This window comes from Solea solea, chromosome 18 (assembly GCF_958295425.1).
Source record: "Solea solea chromosome 18, fSolSol10.1, whole genome shotgun sequence".
NCBI lineage: Eukaryota > Metazoa > Chordata > Actinopteri > Pleuronectiformes > Soleidae > Solea > Solea solea.
Window position 1 is genome coordinate 5623882 of NC_081151.1, and position 18495 is coordinate 5642376.

Genomic DNA, 18495 nt, shown 5'->3' on the forward strand with positions numbered 1-18495 from the left:
TCTACAAAGGCTGATGAGAGTTTTAATTACTACAGTAAACAGTCAAACAATGTCATTTTGTAATTTTACTTTTATTATACTATTGCGGTTAAGGAGATTTAACACGCATATTTAACTCATTCTAAATTAACTATTAAGTTGCATTCCAATAAAATAAAAAGACTAAATAAATAACACATTTGCTTGAAAGTTAATACTGTAGACATCATCTGTGGATAAATCTTATTTCACTACATTAAAAGAGGAGTGTTCTAGGCTGTCGACAGTCTTTTCATTCTTGAACTCCGCCTTGGCTATGTGTGACTTGGGGCTCCCAGTGGATTTCAACCATTCCTGCATTTGTTTCACCTTGCTGCGTGGCCCCTGCAGCTGCCCCTGAACACTTCCTGCGCGCGTGTTCTGGACCCATCCAACCAGGCCGAGCTTCCTCCCCTCTGCCTGGGTACAAAACAAATGATTGAATGTTAAATATTAGAAAGAATATTGTTTTTATTTAACCTTTATTTACACAAGTAGTCTCACTGAGACCTGTTTCAGACAAACATACAAAATGACAAACAATTAGGTACAGACAGAGAGAAATACAGAAGTATAGCAAAATCAAAGTGCACGATATTATCGGCACGATATCAGGATATCATAATATAAATAGGCTGCTACCACTATGCTGGTACCCTCTACAACTATTATGTTTTTATATAGGTTTATTTATTTTTAGGGATGTCCCAATACCACTTTTGGTGTCTGATACCGATATTAAAAACTGGAGTATCTACCGATACGATATTATTCCGATAGTCATTTTAGACATAACAACACATTTGTGCCGAGTCTTTTCAAAGACATAATTCTCCAACTGTGTAACAAATATTGTTCTCTCAAAAAGAAGAAATAAACAATCCGATCCAGTTATTTTGACCAATATCGGACCGATACCGATATTTACTGATACCAATTCCCATCCCTATTTATTTTGCTCAGTTACAAAAATGCATATCTATATCTGCTGCAACATGAGAAGGCAAAATGTTATGCTAATTTCACCACAGAAGAGACTAAATGAGCTGCTGTCATATCGGTTATTGGCCCAAGCACTCCAGATATATCGGTCCCATATCGTGCATCCCTACTTCTCAGTCAACCTGTCAAGGCCAGACAGAGCTGATGAAAAGTGAACTCAAACTTACCTGAGTGTATTTACGGAAAAACACACCCTGTACTCTACCAAAGATTTCATAGTCCACTGAAACCAGGTCTTCCTCAGACATGATGGACCTAGAAAAAGTATAAACAAGACAGTAGTTGAGTGAGGAACATCATGGCAGGTGCTTCTCTACGGCTACAAGCTATGCTAACAATTTTATTCACGCAATTCACAACCCCCAACAAATAGCAGTTTAGCTTCATATCTGGACTGTAAAAAATAAAAGTGTTTGTGATATAACCACCTGAATGATGTGGTGAAGCTGTGAGAAGACACAATCCAACGCCAACATGAACACACCTCCGCTTGTAAACACAGCGACTCTGACTCCGGAAGTGAATCGTTATAACGGACCAATCAGAGGACACCGGAGACTCCTGGTTCCTAGGCAACGAGTGTAAACGTAAAAAAACGATTAACAAGTGGTTCGAGAGCAGCTTTTATCAGACGACGGATAAAAGGTCGGTAAGCGTTTTGTTTTTTATTATTATTAAAATAACACGTTATTGCGAGAGGATGCAGCGTAGTACTTTTCTCTTTAAATACTGACTTACTGTATTTCCTTTTCCTGGTTATGTTGTAATGTCATGTCTGCTTTTGTTTTGTGTTTTGTGGCTTCTAACGACTGGCCTTTTTAAATAATGCTGATAAATACGTGATAGAAAGAGATCCGATCTATTTCCATATCAGAATAAAAACAATAGGAAATATGCAGTATATTGCACCTGCCCTAAACACACAAAAACTACAATAAAAATAATAAAATAAATTGCAGAACTGGACTGACAACATCTGCAAGTACAATGTCCAGAATGAAGAAGACCAGAAGCATGTCAACCTGGTTCCTTGTTCCTTGTTGAGTAGATTGATAGAAGTTGGAATTAATTCAAGAGCTTAAGCCGGCTTAGTTTTGCACTTGCTCGCTCTGTAACGCCTACCTGAAGGTACACAGCTCATATTCGTTGTACAGAATATGTGATGTGTCATTTAAGATCCTATGAGCTCGTCTGATTACAGAGCCTTCATAGGTGGACTTCAGGGAAGGATCGTCTTTCTTTTCTTGCCCTCACTTTCATTGCTGTCCCTGCTGGACCCCTGTTTGAGAACCACCGTGCTAGTGAACTGCCTACACATATATTATCTTACTGGTTTACCTTTAATGCATTTGTTACAACAATTCTGAATTTTTCAACAAAAGACTTATTACATTAATGGAATTGACAAACAAACATACAAAGATATGACCCTAAGTCTTACACTCTGTGTCCTTTATCCCCCTCCCTCAGTGGCTGCTGGTGACGACCCAGTGGTCGAATGCAAAGATTTACAAACAAACACATGACCTTCTACAACAAGTAAAGTCATGAGTACAAGGAGAGGAAGGAGTCCTCAGAGTGAGAGAGACACTGAAGGACAAAGACAAGACAGTGTCTATTCTAAAGCACAACGTGGGGCTGGAAGGAAAGCAGATGGAGATGACTGTCCCTTTCCAAATAAGCCTGTTAGCCACAGAAGTTCCTTCAGCTCCAGGACACACAACTCACTTGATCGGTTTGATTCTGAAAACAATTCTCCTACAAAACAACCTGTTAGAGAAACCACGGGATCCCAGCATCGAAAAAAAGACCTACACAGACTGCCCAGTGAAGAACTGCAGCTGGCCAAAGCAATTCATGAAAAACAGCTAAAGCTACAGGAGAAGCTGTGGAGGGTTGAGGAGAAAATAAAACACAAGATCCAGAGCAACCGTGCTGAAGCTGCTGCAGGCCATGATGAGATGAAGAGGAGAGGCAGGGGACAACCAGAGCGGGGACAAGCTCAGGAAAGAAAACAAGTGGATGTTAAACAACTTAGGGGGAAGCACGATCAGCAGAATGAGGAGAGAATGATGAACACATATGGAGAAGATGGGGCTGGAGGGAGAAGAGGAGAAACGAAAGGTGCGGAGAGTTCACAGTCAAAGGGAAAATCAACTCAGCACAAAGTGAGTGGAGAGATAAACAAATCGAGATGGGAAAATGTCAAAGAGCGTTCGAGAAGAAATTGGGAGGAAAAAGATTATGATGTTTATGGAGAAGATGTGAGGTCACAGCACGGAAGGGAGAAAACAACAGCACAAAATAAAGGAGATGAAGGCTGGACAAGAGAGGAGAAATACTGGGAAAGAACATATGATGAACATGAAGACGTGCGTCAGATTAGTGAACAGAAAAATGTTGATGGACTGGAAACAGAAAACCACAGAGATGCAGAACATAAGACATCGAGGGAATCTTCTCTCCCACCAGATTTTAGTCCGTCTCATTCAGGCAGACGACAGGAGGAGGAAGAGGAGGAGCTGGGATCCATGGATAGCACGGGTGCCAACTTCCAGCTTTTCCCTTGCAGAATGTGCAACAGAATGTTTGCTCGGGAAAGGCTGGAAAAACATGCGCAAATCTGTAAAAAGGTGAAACAGTCGCATCGTCAGGTCTTCAACTCTTACGCTCACAGAACCAAAGGATCTGCCTTAGAGGAGTACCTGAAAACCCACACCAGGAGCAAGACTCCAGAGGTAGGACAAGTGGCACTTTTACCTTTATTCAAACGCTGCCTTACCAATTCATTATGGCATCATAGTGATGGATAGTGAGATCAGTATTGTCTTTAGTTTGAGACAATAAGGACCTGTTCCATCTAGAAAATATAGGGGTTGTTATTTTTCTAATCCTCCTCTTAATCCTCCTCAGGTTTTCCAGAAAAAGAACTGCAGACAAAATGACCAAAAGGCCAAGACAAAGACTGTGCAGCACGGTCGACTCCCGGCTGGAACTTCACAGTCAAAGCGGTCCAAGTGAGCCGACTGAGGAGGATGATAGGACACTGATGCTGGGACCAGTTGAATAAATCATGTTATTGTTCATAGAATGTCTTAGTTGTTTTGATTTTGACTTGTAAAAATGTATTCCTTTACTAAACAAAGCTGTGCTTTTACATCTGTGGTTCTTAATATCAGGCAGAATTGACTTTGTACACCCAACAAAAGACTGCTGTTACGTTTTATTTATGGTGTTTACACAAAGCACGAAGCAACGGTGGAACTGTGAGAGAAGAAATGTCTTCCCATTATTTGGATTAAAATTGCTGGAAAACACAAACCACATTTAAATGCTTTCAACAAATTGTATATATATAGATATATATATATAAAAATCACCTGAGGCACAGCATTGTCATATTTCATATCACCTTTGGTTTCAATAGCTTGTAAGGCACTCTTTACTATATTTAAAGTACATTTTACTGCATGAAAAGAAACTGCACTGTGTGATATCAGCCATTAACAGCTTGTAAAGTAATTATTACACACATTTGTTGTAACATACAAACAATAACCAGAACCGCCGGGTTCTCCGAAACAAAAGCAAACGACATTTGCTTCTACAAATGTTTCAAAACTACCAACAACAGATACAATGGTTTCAAAATAAACGTTAGCTGCAAAGTCAGCTGTAAAAACGAAGGCTTTAGAGACCATGTTTTCCCCACATTCTAAGAAAACTCTTCAAGTCTTCATACATACATACACACACACACACACAAAGACAGACCTACATGTGTCGCACCAACATGAATTCATGAGTCAAGGGTTATATTAAAAAAAAAAAAAGGTAACCAACTTGAAAAAAAAAATGAAATCAGTAGTTTTTGTGTTTCACAAATTCTCTCTAAGACAATAAAAACATGCAAAATTGAAAAAGGTTTATATTTGTTATGCGTTTGCTTATGTGTCTGATGAATGGTGCTGTTTTAGGTTCTTTCAGACGAAGTTAAATACTTACCAATTAAGTGATATTTAACCTGCGTTTTTCACATTTCACGACTGTGCCAGCGAGAGCACGGACACATTGGATCCATTAACAAATGGTTTCCTGTTTGCATTTGAATTGGTCTTGCCTGTTACGTGATAAATACACCAGCATGTGAGGCACTATTCTCTGAAACCTCGGTGCTGACATCACGGAAAAAAAAAACCCAATGATATCTAACATGTGGATTTAGCATTCACATTGCAGTGTAACACCTCGATCAGATTGTCTCTTAAAAAGGTCCAATGCTTCATGTTGAATCCAGCCAACATTTGAGTCTGTAGAGAAACTCGCTAGATTGCTGCACCCAGGTGAACACAAGTGCGCGTACAGAGTGTGTGCAAGGCTTTATATAGTATTAAATATAAAATGTAAGTATGCACATGAAGTGCTCTGCCAAACATGTACAGTAATGTAACCATGAGGATGCAGTGTCCACTGTTCCTCTGACCAAGCTTCCACTTCCCCGCCTAACCAGCTGCTTTATTCTTGTAGGCGCTGTGAGTTGCGACACTTTTTCGCCACCGCCTGAAAACGCGCAGGCGAGGTTCACACACTGGCGCCTGCAGATCTGCTCCCGTGGTTTGAAAATCCACCTCCTCTTCCCCCAACGTCCCCAGGCATAGGACCAGAGTGGTGGTTTCCGTTGTCACGTCCTGCTTCCCGTAGAACTGAACAGTTCATTGCCGCCCAGAGCCTCTCGTTCTCCTTCAGCTGATCACTGACCTAAAAGACGGCAAGAACACAGGTCATGCGGTTACTGACACGCACGGAATAAAGTTGTCTGCTAAGCGTAGCTTTGAGTTAATGGTCTCACCTGCTTCTCCAGCATCTGGATCCTCATCTCCTGATGGGCAACTGTCTCTCGTAGCTACAAAATAAACAACTGGGTAAAAATACTATGGGATTTTGGTTGTTCTTGTTAAGAGTGTGACATTTGTATCTCATACCTGTGTGATCTCGCTACTAGCACTGCAGCATCCTCCAGATTCTCCTTTTTTGCAGACATGAGCCCCCTCCAGTCCGTTGATGCTATCACGGCTCATTCGTTTAGTCTGTGAAGAACGACCAGAGAGGGGGGGGGAGTTAAGAGTAGGCATGAACAGCAGTGCTGGATTGGAATTGGGAGTGGATAATGAATGTGTCTTGTGTTACCGGGAGGTCTTTCTTGGTGCTGACAGCAGCTGCTGCAGCCTTCAGCTCTTTGAGCTCCTCATACGGTAACGTGACGCTCTCTGAGATGGAGGAGAGCTGGTTAGGAGTGGATAGCTCCGACTCGTCCGGGATCGGGATGAACTCTGCGTCCTCGAGCTCCTGTTAGGACGAGAAGCTTGCTGAATTAAGATGAGCTCACGCTGGATGCATGCACAGTGCCTGACGGCGTGGGCGGCTGACCAGCTCACACAGCGAGTGAGTGTCTGCTATGTTTGATATAGAGTTGGAAAAGAGTTGAAATCATAAATCATACTTTTACATTCTGTAACGGCTCCTCTGCTCTCAACTAAATACCGGGACTCTCCAGTATGAAGCCACATTGTTCATGGAAACAACTGCAAGTCTCCATTCAGATGTTAATAATGACTTAAACATTGGATTATTTACTCCATAGCGCTTTCCTGTTCACAAACCTTTCTCAGCCAGAAGGGACATGAGCTGTCTCCAGTCTGACTTGTCATCGACATCATTGGGGTCTCCATGAGGCAACCCTCTGTATTATCCTCCAATGTCCCCCCCAGGCCCCTGTCACGACACTCTGTCTCTGAACCAGGCTCCAAGTCCAGATCCACTGTTGATGTGGATGCCCCCTGACCCAGTCCTTAATGCACACACACAACAGGGACTTAAAAGTGGCACACAAAATACACCTATACACAAATCAGTCACTGAAAAAAAAAAAACTACATCTACCAATTGATACACCACTGCTGTTGGAGCGAATAGTCTTGGAGTTCAGCACTTTCTCTGCAACACAAACAAACAATCAGTGTCAGCCGGCTTTTTGCCCCAGTCTCCTGTTTAGCGGACGGTTTCTGATTACTAACCCATGATGATAATTGTGTGCCAGGCGCAGCAAGACAGGTCTGGTACATGATGGAGGGAACCAAATATGGGCCTTGGCATGGCAGGGCAAACCTCTGAACCAAATCCCTTATCGGGAGGCATCCCGAGTCTTCCATTTCCCGCATTTCCCCATGCAAAGATCTGATTGTCTGAAAAAATGTTACAAATAAAATTGGCGTCTAGAATGAGACTATTTCCCCCCATGTATATCTATACCACTCTATGTGTTCTTACCCTCAGTGGCAACGATGGTAAAGCCATCTCCACAGGACACCTTTGTTACCATCTTTCCTCCAAAGGGTCCGACAAGGACTTGGACGCCTGGGTGCTTCTTAAAGTCCTTCACACCCAGCTGCCCGTATTTGTTACAACCAAAAGTGAGGAGACGACCACGTCCTATAAAGCCAGAAATCAAATTAATAATTTTCTTTAAAAAAAAAAGTACATTAGCAGGAGAAATACCAGCCATACCATCTACTGCAGCAGTGTGGGTCTTCCCTGGAGCTATGACTTGAATCGTGAATCGCGACAGTTGCTTTGCCAAGGTCAGAGAGGTGATGTATGGGATCCCCTGGTAACCCTACGGTGGTGTATAAAAAAAGATAAAAAAATAAATACAAACACATGTGTACAAGCCAAAAACCATTAAATGAATACAGCTCTTCCTGTCACAGTACCTCTCCAGGGTGGTTTTTGATACCAGAGACTCCCTGGTTAAGACCCAGTTTGTTGTATTCATTGTTTCCACATGCAAGGACTTTGCCACTCTCTGTCAAAAAGAAGGTTCCATCACTGCCACAAGACACTGATGAGATGGTGGCAGCTTTAGGAACCTCCACCTGGGAAAAGTCAGAAGAGACTTTTGAAATGTACAAATGCAATTATACAAACATACAATTATTATATCATATTTTGTGCCTAACTGTAAGCCTTTAGGAAAGTAAAGTGAGTCTTACTCACTTGCATCGGAGAAGAGAAGTCATCCTCACATTCCAGGCCAAGACGCCCTGTGGCAGGAAAACAGAGCAAATTTGAAAAAACACTTACTAAGGGCCACTGTCTCCACCTGGTGGTTGCACTTGTAACAGCAAGAATAGCCTTGCAGAGGCGAAATGACATCAGCTCAAAACAGCAGTACATACAGCAACCCTATGTACCATACTCTCCACAGCCCCACGAGTAGATTTCCCCGCCGTGAGTCAGCACCACCACATGGTTGTCTCCACACGAAACCTGGCGGACCGGTCGCTCTTCAAAGAACTCCAAAAGTACTGGCTCTAAAACCTCACTTCCAAACATGCTCTCCACTCCAATGCAGCCATAATAGTCTGACCCAAACATGTACATCTGGTCCTCATCTGTAAAGGGGTTCATTAGAGAAAAAAAAGAGAGTTAAAAGAGTTTGGTTTTTTTAACCTCCATATCTTCTTGTTTTCACAGGAACGCTCACCAGTGATGCAGGCAGTGAAGTCAGCCCCACATGCCACCTGTCGAACTGCCTTCCCCTGAAGCTTATCCAACCTCTTTGGCTGCCTGTATGAGGCCTGGTCTCCATGCCCGAGCTGGCCCACCATCTTTGCTCCACCTTGGATGTCCTGAAGAGAAAGTTAAGCAAGTTTCATGCAGTGAAGCGCAAGAGCAACTTGAGTTGTTAGCGATTGTGGGTGATATTTCAATACTCACAGCCCAAGTGTACAGCTCCTTTTCCACAGTCACCACTGCAAAGTGACTCTCTCCTGCACACACTTGTTGGGCACTAGTGCCTCCCTTAAAAGTGTCCAGTTTCTGGGGGGTGAACTTCCCTCCACCCCAGAAGTACACCTCCCTCGAGCGTGTGGTTACCACAGCAACAGGGGTTTCGGTCACTGTACTCAGCCTGTATGACCAGGACAACAAATCAGAAATACACAAGAAAACTATGGGACAGAGATGAGCTTTCACAGAGGAGAACCTTTCAAAACTTACTTTGGTTTCTTCATTGCAGTATTCAGCAGGGCAACTCGCTCTTCAAGCTCCCTAACAGAATGACAAGGTCCATAGTGTTTCATGTTCCAGCATTATTAAAATATTTCCAGATTTTTGGAACTTACTGTCGGCAGCAGGAGATGAACGGATGGTCCAGAACTTGCTCCGCTGTGGGCCTCTTTACAGGATCCTGTGAGACAGAATGAGCAATGATATCCCTCAAAAGATCTTATCTCGCACATCAACCCTTTTAATTTTTCACGACAACAACAACAACAACATCAGTGTCCGATTATTCCCCTTACTCACTTGATCAAGGCACTCATACACCAGCTTGATCAATGCAGACGAAAAAACCTCTGAGTTCACGTCCATTGTCCAGTTGCCCTGGACTATTTTCACACAGAGGTTCAAAGGGTTCTGCATGGACAAAGAATTAATTCACTCTGAGGATATAAGTCAATTTCTTTAGGAATGATGTCAATTGTTTAAACTACTGTCCGCAAACCTACCGTTGCATCAAATGTTCTTGTGAGGGTTAAGACTTCGTATAGTACACAACCCATGGCCCAGATGTCAGATTTGAAGTTGTACTTTGATCCCTGACACAATTCTGGTGACATGTAATATGGCGTTCCAACACACTGGATTTGCAGGGGAAGAAAAAGTGCAGAGAGACATTTAGTAAGAACTGATGCTACCATGAACCTGTGTTGTGCTACACCTCATAAGTAGCATAGCAAATATCCACAGACTGATGTGATATCAACTATAGCATGATTTTCACGTGATTTTCTTTACCAAGAACATTCGGTTATTATACATTAAACCACATCCTCCTAGATTAATAATGTTGGTGGTGAAATGAGAACTTACCGTCTCTGCCATTGAAAACTCTGAGTCTAGCTTCTTCGCGAGGCCATAGTCACCCAGCTTAATGAGGTCGGTCTTTGTCAGGAAAATATTCAGAGTTTTAATATCTCTGCGAGAAAAACAAAAGTTCCATTTAAAAAACAAAAAAAAAACAGAATGTAATGCCACCGGCCAGGTGCCTTCAACAAGGGAATTCAAATCTAACCTGTGTAATATCCCAGCCTTGTGAATGTGGGCCACCGCTGAGGCAATTTGGTACAGGTACCATATAACCACCTAAAGACACATGTTAACTGTGAGGATAAAGGAGTCTGACTTGTATGGAGAGAAAAACTGCTGCAATGTTGCAATCCTACCGTTTCATTGAAAAGTTTCCCCTTCTGTTGGATGATTTTATCATACAGATTCCCTCCTGTGATAAAAAACAAAACACGTGCCATTCTGTTACAGCCGAGAAGCATTCACTCTAATCTTTAACACTGTGTGTTCTCCTTTTTACCATTGCAATACTCCAACTCAATAAGCAGGGAGTTTTTATCCATGAAGTGGTTAAAGTAGGCTATGATGTTGTTGTGCTCCAGGATGGAGAGGATGCTGATTTCATTCATGACATCGCGGCGCTCCTTTTCTGAGAGCGAGTTCAGGTCCACTTCCTTCCATACCACAAGAGAGTTGTCCTAGGGAAGCCAGAGTTTGTACACAATCACTTTGAGGTAAAACACATCATTCGTTTGCTATTTTCATACATATGTTTGAAATCACAACCTAAGTGGTTTCTTCAACATTCTTTCTTACAGTCAAATTATCAGACGTTTATAGCAATGGTTATTAATACTGACAATCTTCTTGGCCTTATCACCCAGCACTAATATCTACCTGCTAACAAAGAAGGAAAATGTTATTTTCTTGCATATAATTTGCTCAAGAATACATCTTGTGGAAGGCAGTGGGTAGCAAAGGAAAGTCTGGAAAGCCCCAGTTTGGAGTAAACACAATAAAGCAGGAAGACATGGGAAAGTAATTTGTCTTGTTCACACTAAAGAATTTCTCACAGGGGTATGGAAACACAGGAGCGTTGAGCAAGTCAGCCCTGCTGCATTATTCCTATCAGCTGTATGGATGTATTTAAAGATTTAAAAAAGAAATGCAAATGCCTTCAGTGCAATTTGTTTATGACAAAAAGTGGAAAGAAAACCAAACAGCAGTGTGTGGGCTATTTATTTGTTCCCTTAAAGGAGCATAAGAGTTGTTACACAGTTGGAGCATCATGTCTTTGAAGTGTCTTGTTATTGCTAGGTGTGTGGTACATGCATCAGCACAACTGTGTCATATTTCCATTTAAAACAATGAATGTGCACATGCAAAAGACTGACATGTTAATAACCCAGATGTAGGTAGGTAGGTAAATAGTAGTGGGTCAAAGGGAGGTAGTTGATAAATGGGTAAATATGAAAGTTGTAGTTTGGTATGAGTAGGCAGGAAGGTAAGGTAAGTAGCAGTAGGTAAGTAAATGGTGGGCTGACAAGTATGTAGGTAGTAGGAAAGTAGATGGGTAGAAGGTCAGAAATAGATACACTATATGGACAAAAGTATTGGGACGCCTGACCATGACACCGACAGGGACTGTAATGATGTATTCAAATACATATACAGTACTTTAACATGGAGTTGAGATTCTGAAGTGTTTCAATGGGAATTTGGGTCCAAATTCTGGAATTCTGCAGGTCATTTAGGTCTGGCACTGATGTTGGACAGGAAGGTCTTGCTCGAAATCTCACTTCCAGTTCATCCCAAAGATGCTGGATGGTGGTTGAGGTCAGTCAAGTTCTTCACACCAAACTTGCCAAACCATGTCTTTGTAGACCTTGCTTTGTGTACTTCATAGAATGTAGGTAAGTAAGTTATACAGTAGAAACCAGAAGTTTACATACACTATATAAAAAGACATATGCTTTTTTTCCTCACTGTCTGATTTCATGTCAGACAGTGAGGAAAAAGAGCATATGTCACTTTTCCTGTTTTAGGTCCGTTAGAATTACCAAAATTATTTCTATTTGCTAAATGTCAGAATAATGAGAGAAGGATTTTTTTGTTTTATTTTTTATTACTTTCTTCAAAGTCAGAAGTTTACATACATACACTAAGATTACTATGTCTTTAAACAATTTGGGAAAGCCCAGGTGATGATGTCATGTCTTTGGAAGCTTCTGATAGGTTTATTGACAACATTTGAGTTAATTAGAGACACACCTGTGGAGGTATTTTAAGGCCCACCTGAAACCCACTGCTTCTTTGTGTAACATCATGGCAAAGTCAAAAGAAATCAGCCAAACTATCAGGAAGAGAATTGTGGATTTGCACAAGTCTGGTTCATCCTTGGGTGCAATTTCCAGATGCCTGAAGGTGCCACGTTCATCTGTTCAAACAATTATACGCAAATATAAACACCATGGGAATGTCCAGCCATCATACCGCTCAGGAGGGAGACGGGTTCTGTGTCCCAGAGATGAACGTGCTTTGGTCCGAAATGTGCATATCAACCCACGAACAAAAGCAAAAGACATTGTGAAGATGCTGTGTCATTATCCACAGTGAAACGAGTACTGTACCGACATGGGCTGAAAGGCCACTCTGCCAGGATGAAGCCATTACTTGGTGAGAAGATAGCAGTAGTTGAGTAGGTAGGTAATAAGCAGATAATGAGCGATGGACTGGCAGGTAATAGCAGTTTGTAGGTAAGTAGGTGTTAGGCAGTTGCTAATTAGTAAATAGACATATACCTTCAAGGCCAGGGAATCAATGTGTTCACTTTAAACAACTTTTTTTTAATGTAGGACACATATTACTAACTGTCCACTACAGGCAGATAACTATGCAGGGACTTGAACACAACTCACCTCTATCCGCCTGTACAGAGTCGCTTCACCAAACGCCCCTCTACCGAGGATCCGGATAGGAATGTAATGCAACTTCTCCTCCTCGCCGTTAAAATTGCTCGACGCCGACCGTTCACTGACCACAGACCCGCCACCCAAATCTGAATTCAGCGAGTCGAAATGCCTTTCGTAGTCCTCTAATGACATGTCTGTTTTGGGACTTGTTAGCCAATGGCAGTGATGGAAATAACCCGAACAGGCCTAACGACACCACTCTGTAAAAGACTCCTACAAAGCCGTACACGCGTCCAACATGTCACGCGTAGCGACTCCGAAAAAGACCCGTTGTTGTACGAATACAGCCAGAAGCCTCGAAGCCACTGAAAATTACAAAGTGTGGGGTAAATACGACGCAGCGAAATGCGTGCAACTACACTAGTTGCAGTAGTATCACGTCGGAGCACGAAACAAGAGTTGGGACGCCCCGTAACCTTTTAGAATTTTTCAAAATAAAACGCCAGACAGCGTGGGTAGCTTGAAGTTTGTTTTACTCTGAAATTCAAGAGAGAGTGTTTCCGGTGAAGTTGAACTGTTTACGTTCACTGAAGAAAAAGAAAGTAGAGCAAACACTGACACAAATTCACTCACCTCGAATTGGAAATGTTAATCCACTTAAATATGCATAACAATACACAACGACACTACACGACTATTTAAATGTGTTTGGGCTCGTATGGCACGCGCATATGAGGCACCGAAGAACGATACAAATCCAAATGTTCCTCGCGCAGAAACCCGGAAACTGTCAGTCTCACTGCATTTGTTGTTTGCTTTATGAAATATATAATTACAACACAGAACATGCAGTTTCCCACGTTTATTTTAAGTTCCAGTGTTTAAAATTACACACATTTTACACCGTGGAACGGGAACATACAATGCATTGAATTATTGGAAAACCAAATATTACATTGTATGTTTTTGGTTACTCCACTTGATGGAATAGCTGACTAATCAAGCCACCAAAGTATTCTATTTATTTCTTTATTTAGTTTTTGTTTAAAAAAAAAAAAGCATATTTTTTACATCATAGGTCTCAATCTCGCAGCCAGTCCTTCCACTTAATATAAAGTTATAATTAGATATTAGTGTATGTTTTTAATAGATTCATTTTGCATCATATATTTATGTTGTGAACTATTTATCATTCCATATAAAAGCAAACACTTTATTTTGAAAGATGTGATTTATTTTTCACTTGACTGGCCCCCTACTGACCAAACTAGACCCTCGTTTGAGACCTTTGGTTTACATTAATAGAAAATGTACGGCTCTTGTCTTTCATTAGATTTATATTTAGTAATCAAAACATCTTTTGAAAGGTTATTTTATACAGTAGGGGGCAAGTCTTTGAAGGTTACATTCAGACTGCAGGATCAAGAGGCCCAAATCTGACACATCTCATCCATCCAATTTCATCTTTGTTACCTCAATCATACAAGCCAAAAAGTCTGAATTTAGCCTAGAGTTGGACCAGAGTCTCAAGTGCTTAGAATTAATGGTATTTCAATGCATTGTGCTTAGATTTTGGACCAGCAGGGCACCCGTAACATTCTCCAATGACTCACTCACACACAGTTTTGTAATATTGACAGAGCAGCTGCCTCACACAGTCAGAAGTGGAATGAATGCTGAGGGGGTCCTGGGGAAGAAACATGGATAATTCAGAAATTATTTCAAATGAAGGCAACAACACAGATGGAACGTCTTTTCCTTATAACGTGAGAAACAAAGGTCAGTTTGAGTTACTTAAACTTCCATTTTTACTAATCCTACAGAATTGTAATCTGCTGTTCTCTTTGAACCTGTTTGATTAGGAGCTGTGCAAACATTCAGAGTCGGGTCCAGAAGTCTTCCACTTTATCCATCAGTTATCCTGTGTTTAGGATTGTTGAATGTGATTCTGCTGTTAACTGCCATTGCTATTGGGATTTACTGTGAGTACAACTAGTCCAAGGAAGGTGGACACATTTGTCATCAAGCTATTATATTTTGTATTGTACTCTTTATATACCAAATATGCAAAAATGTTTGTTTTGTTTGTGAATAGCACTTATTTATTAAGTCCTTGTTAATCCCAGGTGGCAAAGTCAATCAAGAATCGGATCCCCACAACCACAAAACAGCACAAGGACTACTTATAGAGGTGAATGAACTTCAGAGAGCTCAAGGTGAAGCTGTCAAAGATAAAGAAGTGTCTGAACAAGCATTAGAGCAAGAACGCAGGAACGCCAAGCAACTTGAGCTGCATTTAACACACAACAAAACCAACAGTGACCGCCTTCAGAGGCAGCTTGAGGTGCTACATGTGGAGAAGGCAACAATTCTGGCCAATTCCTCTGAGTCCAGTGAGAGACTTTTGATTACATTTCAAAGGAATACTTCACCGACTTGCATTTAGCTTTGTATTACGAGAATAGGGGTAGTATTTTTCGCAAACTCAGTTTCCTCAGACTCTCAGAGTCGAGAAATATCTTACGCAAATAGGACCAAGTGTCACTGGTAGGCATGTTACAAAGAAAAGAATGAAGATAATTCTCAACTCAGGGGAAAATTAGATTGTACTACCCCTATTCTTGTATTACAAAGCTAAATGCAAATCGGTGAAGTAGTCCTTTTAAGTGTATTTTGGACATAAACCCTTTCTTCGTTTTGTGACTGTAGCAAGTTTTCTTCCTTTTTTTAGAGAAAAGCTGCGGGCGATGTCTTCCTGGGTGGATATTACTTAACACCACATGCTACTTCTATTCTACGTCAACCTCCCTTCCACAAAGAAATTGGATGGAGAGTAGAGCGGACTGTATCAGTCGTGGTGCGGATCTTGTTGTGATTGATAGCTGGGAGGAGCAGGTGAGTCCAGAGTGTTGTAAACCAGAGTGGTTATAGTTCACCTTTTTATGTATATTTAAAGATTGCTATCCGCACACTATTTCAGTTAATTTTTGCTAAAACAGTGAAGAGATGAAGATATTCCTGTTTTGCAATAATTAAATGATGGAAAGGGATTGGATCACCGTGCAATAATATACAACAATTTTACAAATGATTAGAATTCCGACTTCACTTCCTTTCACACAGGTAATTCTCTTTGAGTCCCTACCAAAACTTTCTCCATATGCACGGGCTCCTAGATTTTGGATTGGCCTCACAGATCATCATGAAGAAGGCACATGGTTGTGGGTAAATAATGCAACAGTGCTGGATGGAGGGTAAGAGTTGTTAACACATTTGAATTTGATTAAATCAATTTTGGCAAATCAAAGTGGACATTTTTGGGGGTTACCTGCTAATGACTGCTATTTGCAACAGTTGAAATTCATATCAGATGATTGCAGGAAATAACTTTAGTGTCTCTTTAGGTATTGGATGGAAAAACAGAACCCTGGAAACAGTACGGACTGTGGAGCGTTCATGAGGACTCATGTGGACGATCCAAGAAAGTCATGGTTTGATGAATCGTGCCAAGAGACAAGGGCATGGTTATGTGAAATTTGATTCAGCTTCCATGGCTGTGATATGCAAGATCAGCTTGGGTTTGTGTCAGACAATCATCATATGAGAAAAGATGGACCCCCAGTAATCTTTCATGGAACAAAATGTAGTTATTGTTTTGTGTGTTCATTTCCTCATGAATAAATAATTTGATTATAAAAATAACAATTGTTGTGCTTTGGTAGAGAGAAGCATGAACCAAATTAGGGTTTGAAAGGTTTATTCAATTTGTATGAGTACATCACCTTAATGTGTGCATACCAACTTGTGGTAATTCTTCACTTTTTTTTTTCTTTTTTAATATTAAGCATGTTCTTCTTCTTTGCTGCCTCATCTGTCTGATGTGCATGAAATCAGGCTTCTGGGGTTTCACGTCCACAGGTCGACTGCCTGAACATTCACTTAACAGTAATAAGCCACGCTGAGATCATGGTTGAGCACACGGTCAGTAAAGCTGCAGATATTGCTGAGATGGAGGTGCGCAAATTGTGAAAGATGAAAGTGAAGACACGCTCCTTTGTATCAAAAAACCTCTTTTGATGAACAATCTCCTTTTTGATGTGTGCGTGAAAGCACTGAATGATGATTTCTTCTATATTTGGATCTTGCATTAGAATATAGTATTTGACCAAATCACCAAACTTGTCCTGAAGATCGAGGACCACAACCATAGCCACTCGCTTGAACCTGCTCAAGTCCAGATCAAATCCCTCTGGGATGGTGAGTCTGTTCAGTGTCAGTTCTACTAGATGCTGTACGTGACTGAGCCACTCGTCGTTACCACACTTTTTAAGTGCTTTACATATTATTAGGCCCCTGAAGAACGTGGCTTCAACAAACATCTGGAGTTGCTGCTCTTGCACAGAAGCGACATAACTGTCAGACCACATGTTAGCTTTGTTGTCCAAGCGAAGCAGATTTTTTGAAGTTTTAAATTGTCAGCACAATCATTAAAAAACAAGGGGCTCAAAATAGTTCCTGAGCAGTACCTGGCCTGTTAAGTTCCAGCTTTAATACATGAAGTTCTTCTTTTAATGATTTCCAACAGGCTGTACACTGAGAGGTTTAAGGCTGGCCTTGACAGTTCTCAATAGATCCAAGATCTTAATCACAGTTTAAAGTTCTTGATTTGATGAATTCTCCAGCACAGCAGTTCAAAGCTTCTCATCGCAGATCAAAGTCCTTCTTTGTTTTCTTCTGACAAAAAAAGCGTCCAGTGTGTCATATCTTTACATATAAAACAGTTCTGTGATAAAATGCAAAGACAAGCTACATGTAATACCTCAAAGGTGCTTAAGATAGGGATCAAAGGCCCCCACGATGACATAACCGGTGTGTTACGAGATGGACAAAACAGGGACTGAGTTTCCATCGGGACTCAGTAGATAGAGGAGGATGAGGATGGAGGAGTGAGGATGAGATTCAAGGAGAACTTTGAGCTGCAACACTACATAACACCAAAAAGAATAAATAACTTAATATGGCCAGTACTCCACTCCTGCCGCTGTCAGCTGTTGTCATTGTTATTATATCAACCCAACCACACTTTGATATTGTTGCTTTGGCAGTCTTCAATAAGTTAGACTCACAACTCACTGTCACTAGCAGCCATAAAAACCCATCAGAGATCAGGAGAGAAGAAGAGGGAGAAAAACAAGCATCGTTAAAAACATGACAAAGATCAAGGATAGCGCTGCCATAACAGAAGACATTAAACTGAGCTAAATTAAGCCAGACTGTGTCCTTCATTCCATGTTTAGATTTGAGTGAAATGACAGACATGGGGCGACAGTAGCTCAGTGGTACAGGTAGAGGAAGATTGTGAGTTTGACTACCGGCTACACTGGTCTACAGAGAGGGTTTTTGAGACCTCCTCTCACAGTTTAAGTTCATGCAAATTGAAGTTTGGTTAAATAACTGGATACTCTGTTGGCTCTGTGATAGGCTGGTGACCTGTTCAGCATCTACAGTGCCGCCCAGTGTTTTGTAGTAACGCGTTATTAGCAACGCTTTACGTAACGCCGTTTCTTCATTAGGTAACTAATAATGTAACGCGTTTTTTTTTTTTATTCAGTAACTCCGTTTCCGTTACCAACCGCTGCGTTACGCCGTTCCT

The 18495-nt window shown here is 41.2% G+C and overlaps 4 protein-coding genes across 4 annotated transcripts; 2 read left to right on the forward strand and 2 right to left on the reverse strand.

The window, feature by feature from the left end:
* Positions 1-55: 55 nt before the first annotated feature.
* acyp1 (acylphosphatase 1, erythrocyte (common) type) lies at positions 56-1579 on the reverse strand. Its single transcript, XM_058615879.1, has 3 exons — positions 1449-1579; positions 1188-1275; positions 56-438 (listed from the first exon to the last, which is right to left on the reverse strand). The coding sequence occupies exons 2-3, from the start codon at positions 1266-1268 to the stop codon at positions 223-225; spliced, it is 297 nt and encodes a 98-aa protein (XP_058471862.1). The 5' UTR covers positions 1269-1275; positions 1449-1579; the 3' UTR covers positions 56-222.
* A 42-nt stretch (positions 1580-1621) lies between these two features.
* Positions 1622-4500, forward strand: zc2hc1c (zinc finger, C2HC-type containing 1C). Its single transcript, XM_058615790.1, has 3 exons — positions 1622-1665; positions 2491-3758; positions 3934-4500. The coding sequence occupies exons 2-3, from the start codon at positions 2568-2570 to the stop codon at positions 4039-4041; spliced, it is 1299 nt and encodes a 432-aa protein (XP_058471773.1). The 5' UTR covers positions 1622-1665; positions 2491-2567; the 3' UTR covers positions 4042-4500.
* On the reverse strand, positions 4499-13582 carry LOC131445022 (serine/threonine-protein kinase Nek9). Its single transcript, XM_058615789.1, has 23 exons — positions 12849-13582; positions 10451-10628; positions 10308-10363; positions 10157-10227; positions 9955-10060; positions 9591-9722; positions 9388-9498; positions 9204-9268; positions 9079-9129; positions 8797-8989; positions 8564-8708; positions 8271-8471; positions 8074-8120; positions 7791-7952; positions 7585-7693; positions 7348-7509; positions 7095-7262; positions 6961-7014; positions 6681-6868; positions 6208-6366; positions 6003-6107; positions 5870-5923; positions 4499-5778 (listed from the first exon to the last, which is right to left on the reverse strand). Exons 1-23 carry the CDS (start codon positions 13032-13034, stop codon positions 5602-5604), a joined length of 2880 nt encoding a protein of 959 aa, XP_058471772.1. The 5' UTR covers positions 13035-13582; the 3' UTR covers positions 4499-5601.
* Positions 13583-14487: 905 nt separating this feature from the next.
* On the forward strand, positions 14488-16555 carry LOC131444935 (C-type lectin domain family 6 member A-like). Its single transcript, XM_058615656.1, has 6 exons — positions 14488-14621; positions 14705-14824; positions 14969-15235; positions 15574-15737; positions 15966-16096; positions 16247-16555. Exons 1-6 carry the CDS (start codon positions 14516-14518, stop codon positions 16380-16382), a joined length of 924 nt encoding a protein of 307 aa, XP_058471639.1. The 5' UTR covers positions 14488-14515; the 3' UTR covers positions 16383-16555.
* Positions 16556-18495: the final 1940 nt, after the last annotated feature.

Coding starts and splice junctions, on each gene's coding strand:
- LOC131444935 (XM_058615656.1), top strand. CDS start 14,516: ATGCTGAGGGGGTCCTGGGGAAGAAACATGGATAATTCAGAAATTATT. Junction 14,622..14,704: donor TTATAACGTGAGAAACAAAG/GTCAGTTTGAGT, acceptor CTGTTTGATTAG/GAGCTGTGCAAACATTCAGA. Junction 16,097..16,246: donor GCAACAGTGCTGGATGGAGG/GTAAGAGTTGTT, acceptor GTGTCTCTTTAG/GTATTGGATGGAAAAACAGA.
- zc2hc1c (XM_058615790.1), top strand. CDS start 2,568: ATGAGTACAAGGAGAGGAAGGAGTCCTCAGAGTGAGAGAGACACTGAA. Junction 3,759..3,933: donor CCAGGAGCAAGACTCCAGAG/GTAGGACAAGTG, acceptor AATCCTCCTCAG/GTTTTCCAGAAAAAGAACTG.
- acyp1 (XM_058615879.1), bottom strand. CDS start 1,268: ATGTCTGAGGAAGACCTGGTTTCAGTGGACTATGAAATCTTTGGTAGA. Junction 439..1,187: donor TTTTCCGTAAATACACTCAG/GTAAGTTTGAGT, acceptor TTTTGTACCCAG/GCAGAGGGGAGGAAGCTCGG.
- LOC131445022 (XM_058615789.1), bottom strand. CDS start 13,034: ATGTCATTAGAGGACTACGAAAGGCATTTCGACTCGCTGAATTCAGAT. Junction 8,990..9,078: donor ACTGCAATGAAGAAACCAAA/GTAAGTTTTGAA, acceptor CTGGTCATACAG/GCTGAGTACAGTGACCGAAA. Junction 7,015..7,094: donor GCACACAATTATCATCATGG/GTTAGTAATCAG, acceptor TTTGTGTTGCAG/AGAAAGTGCTGAACTCCAAG.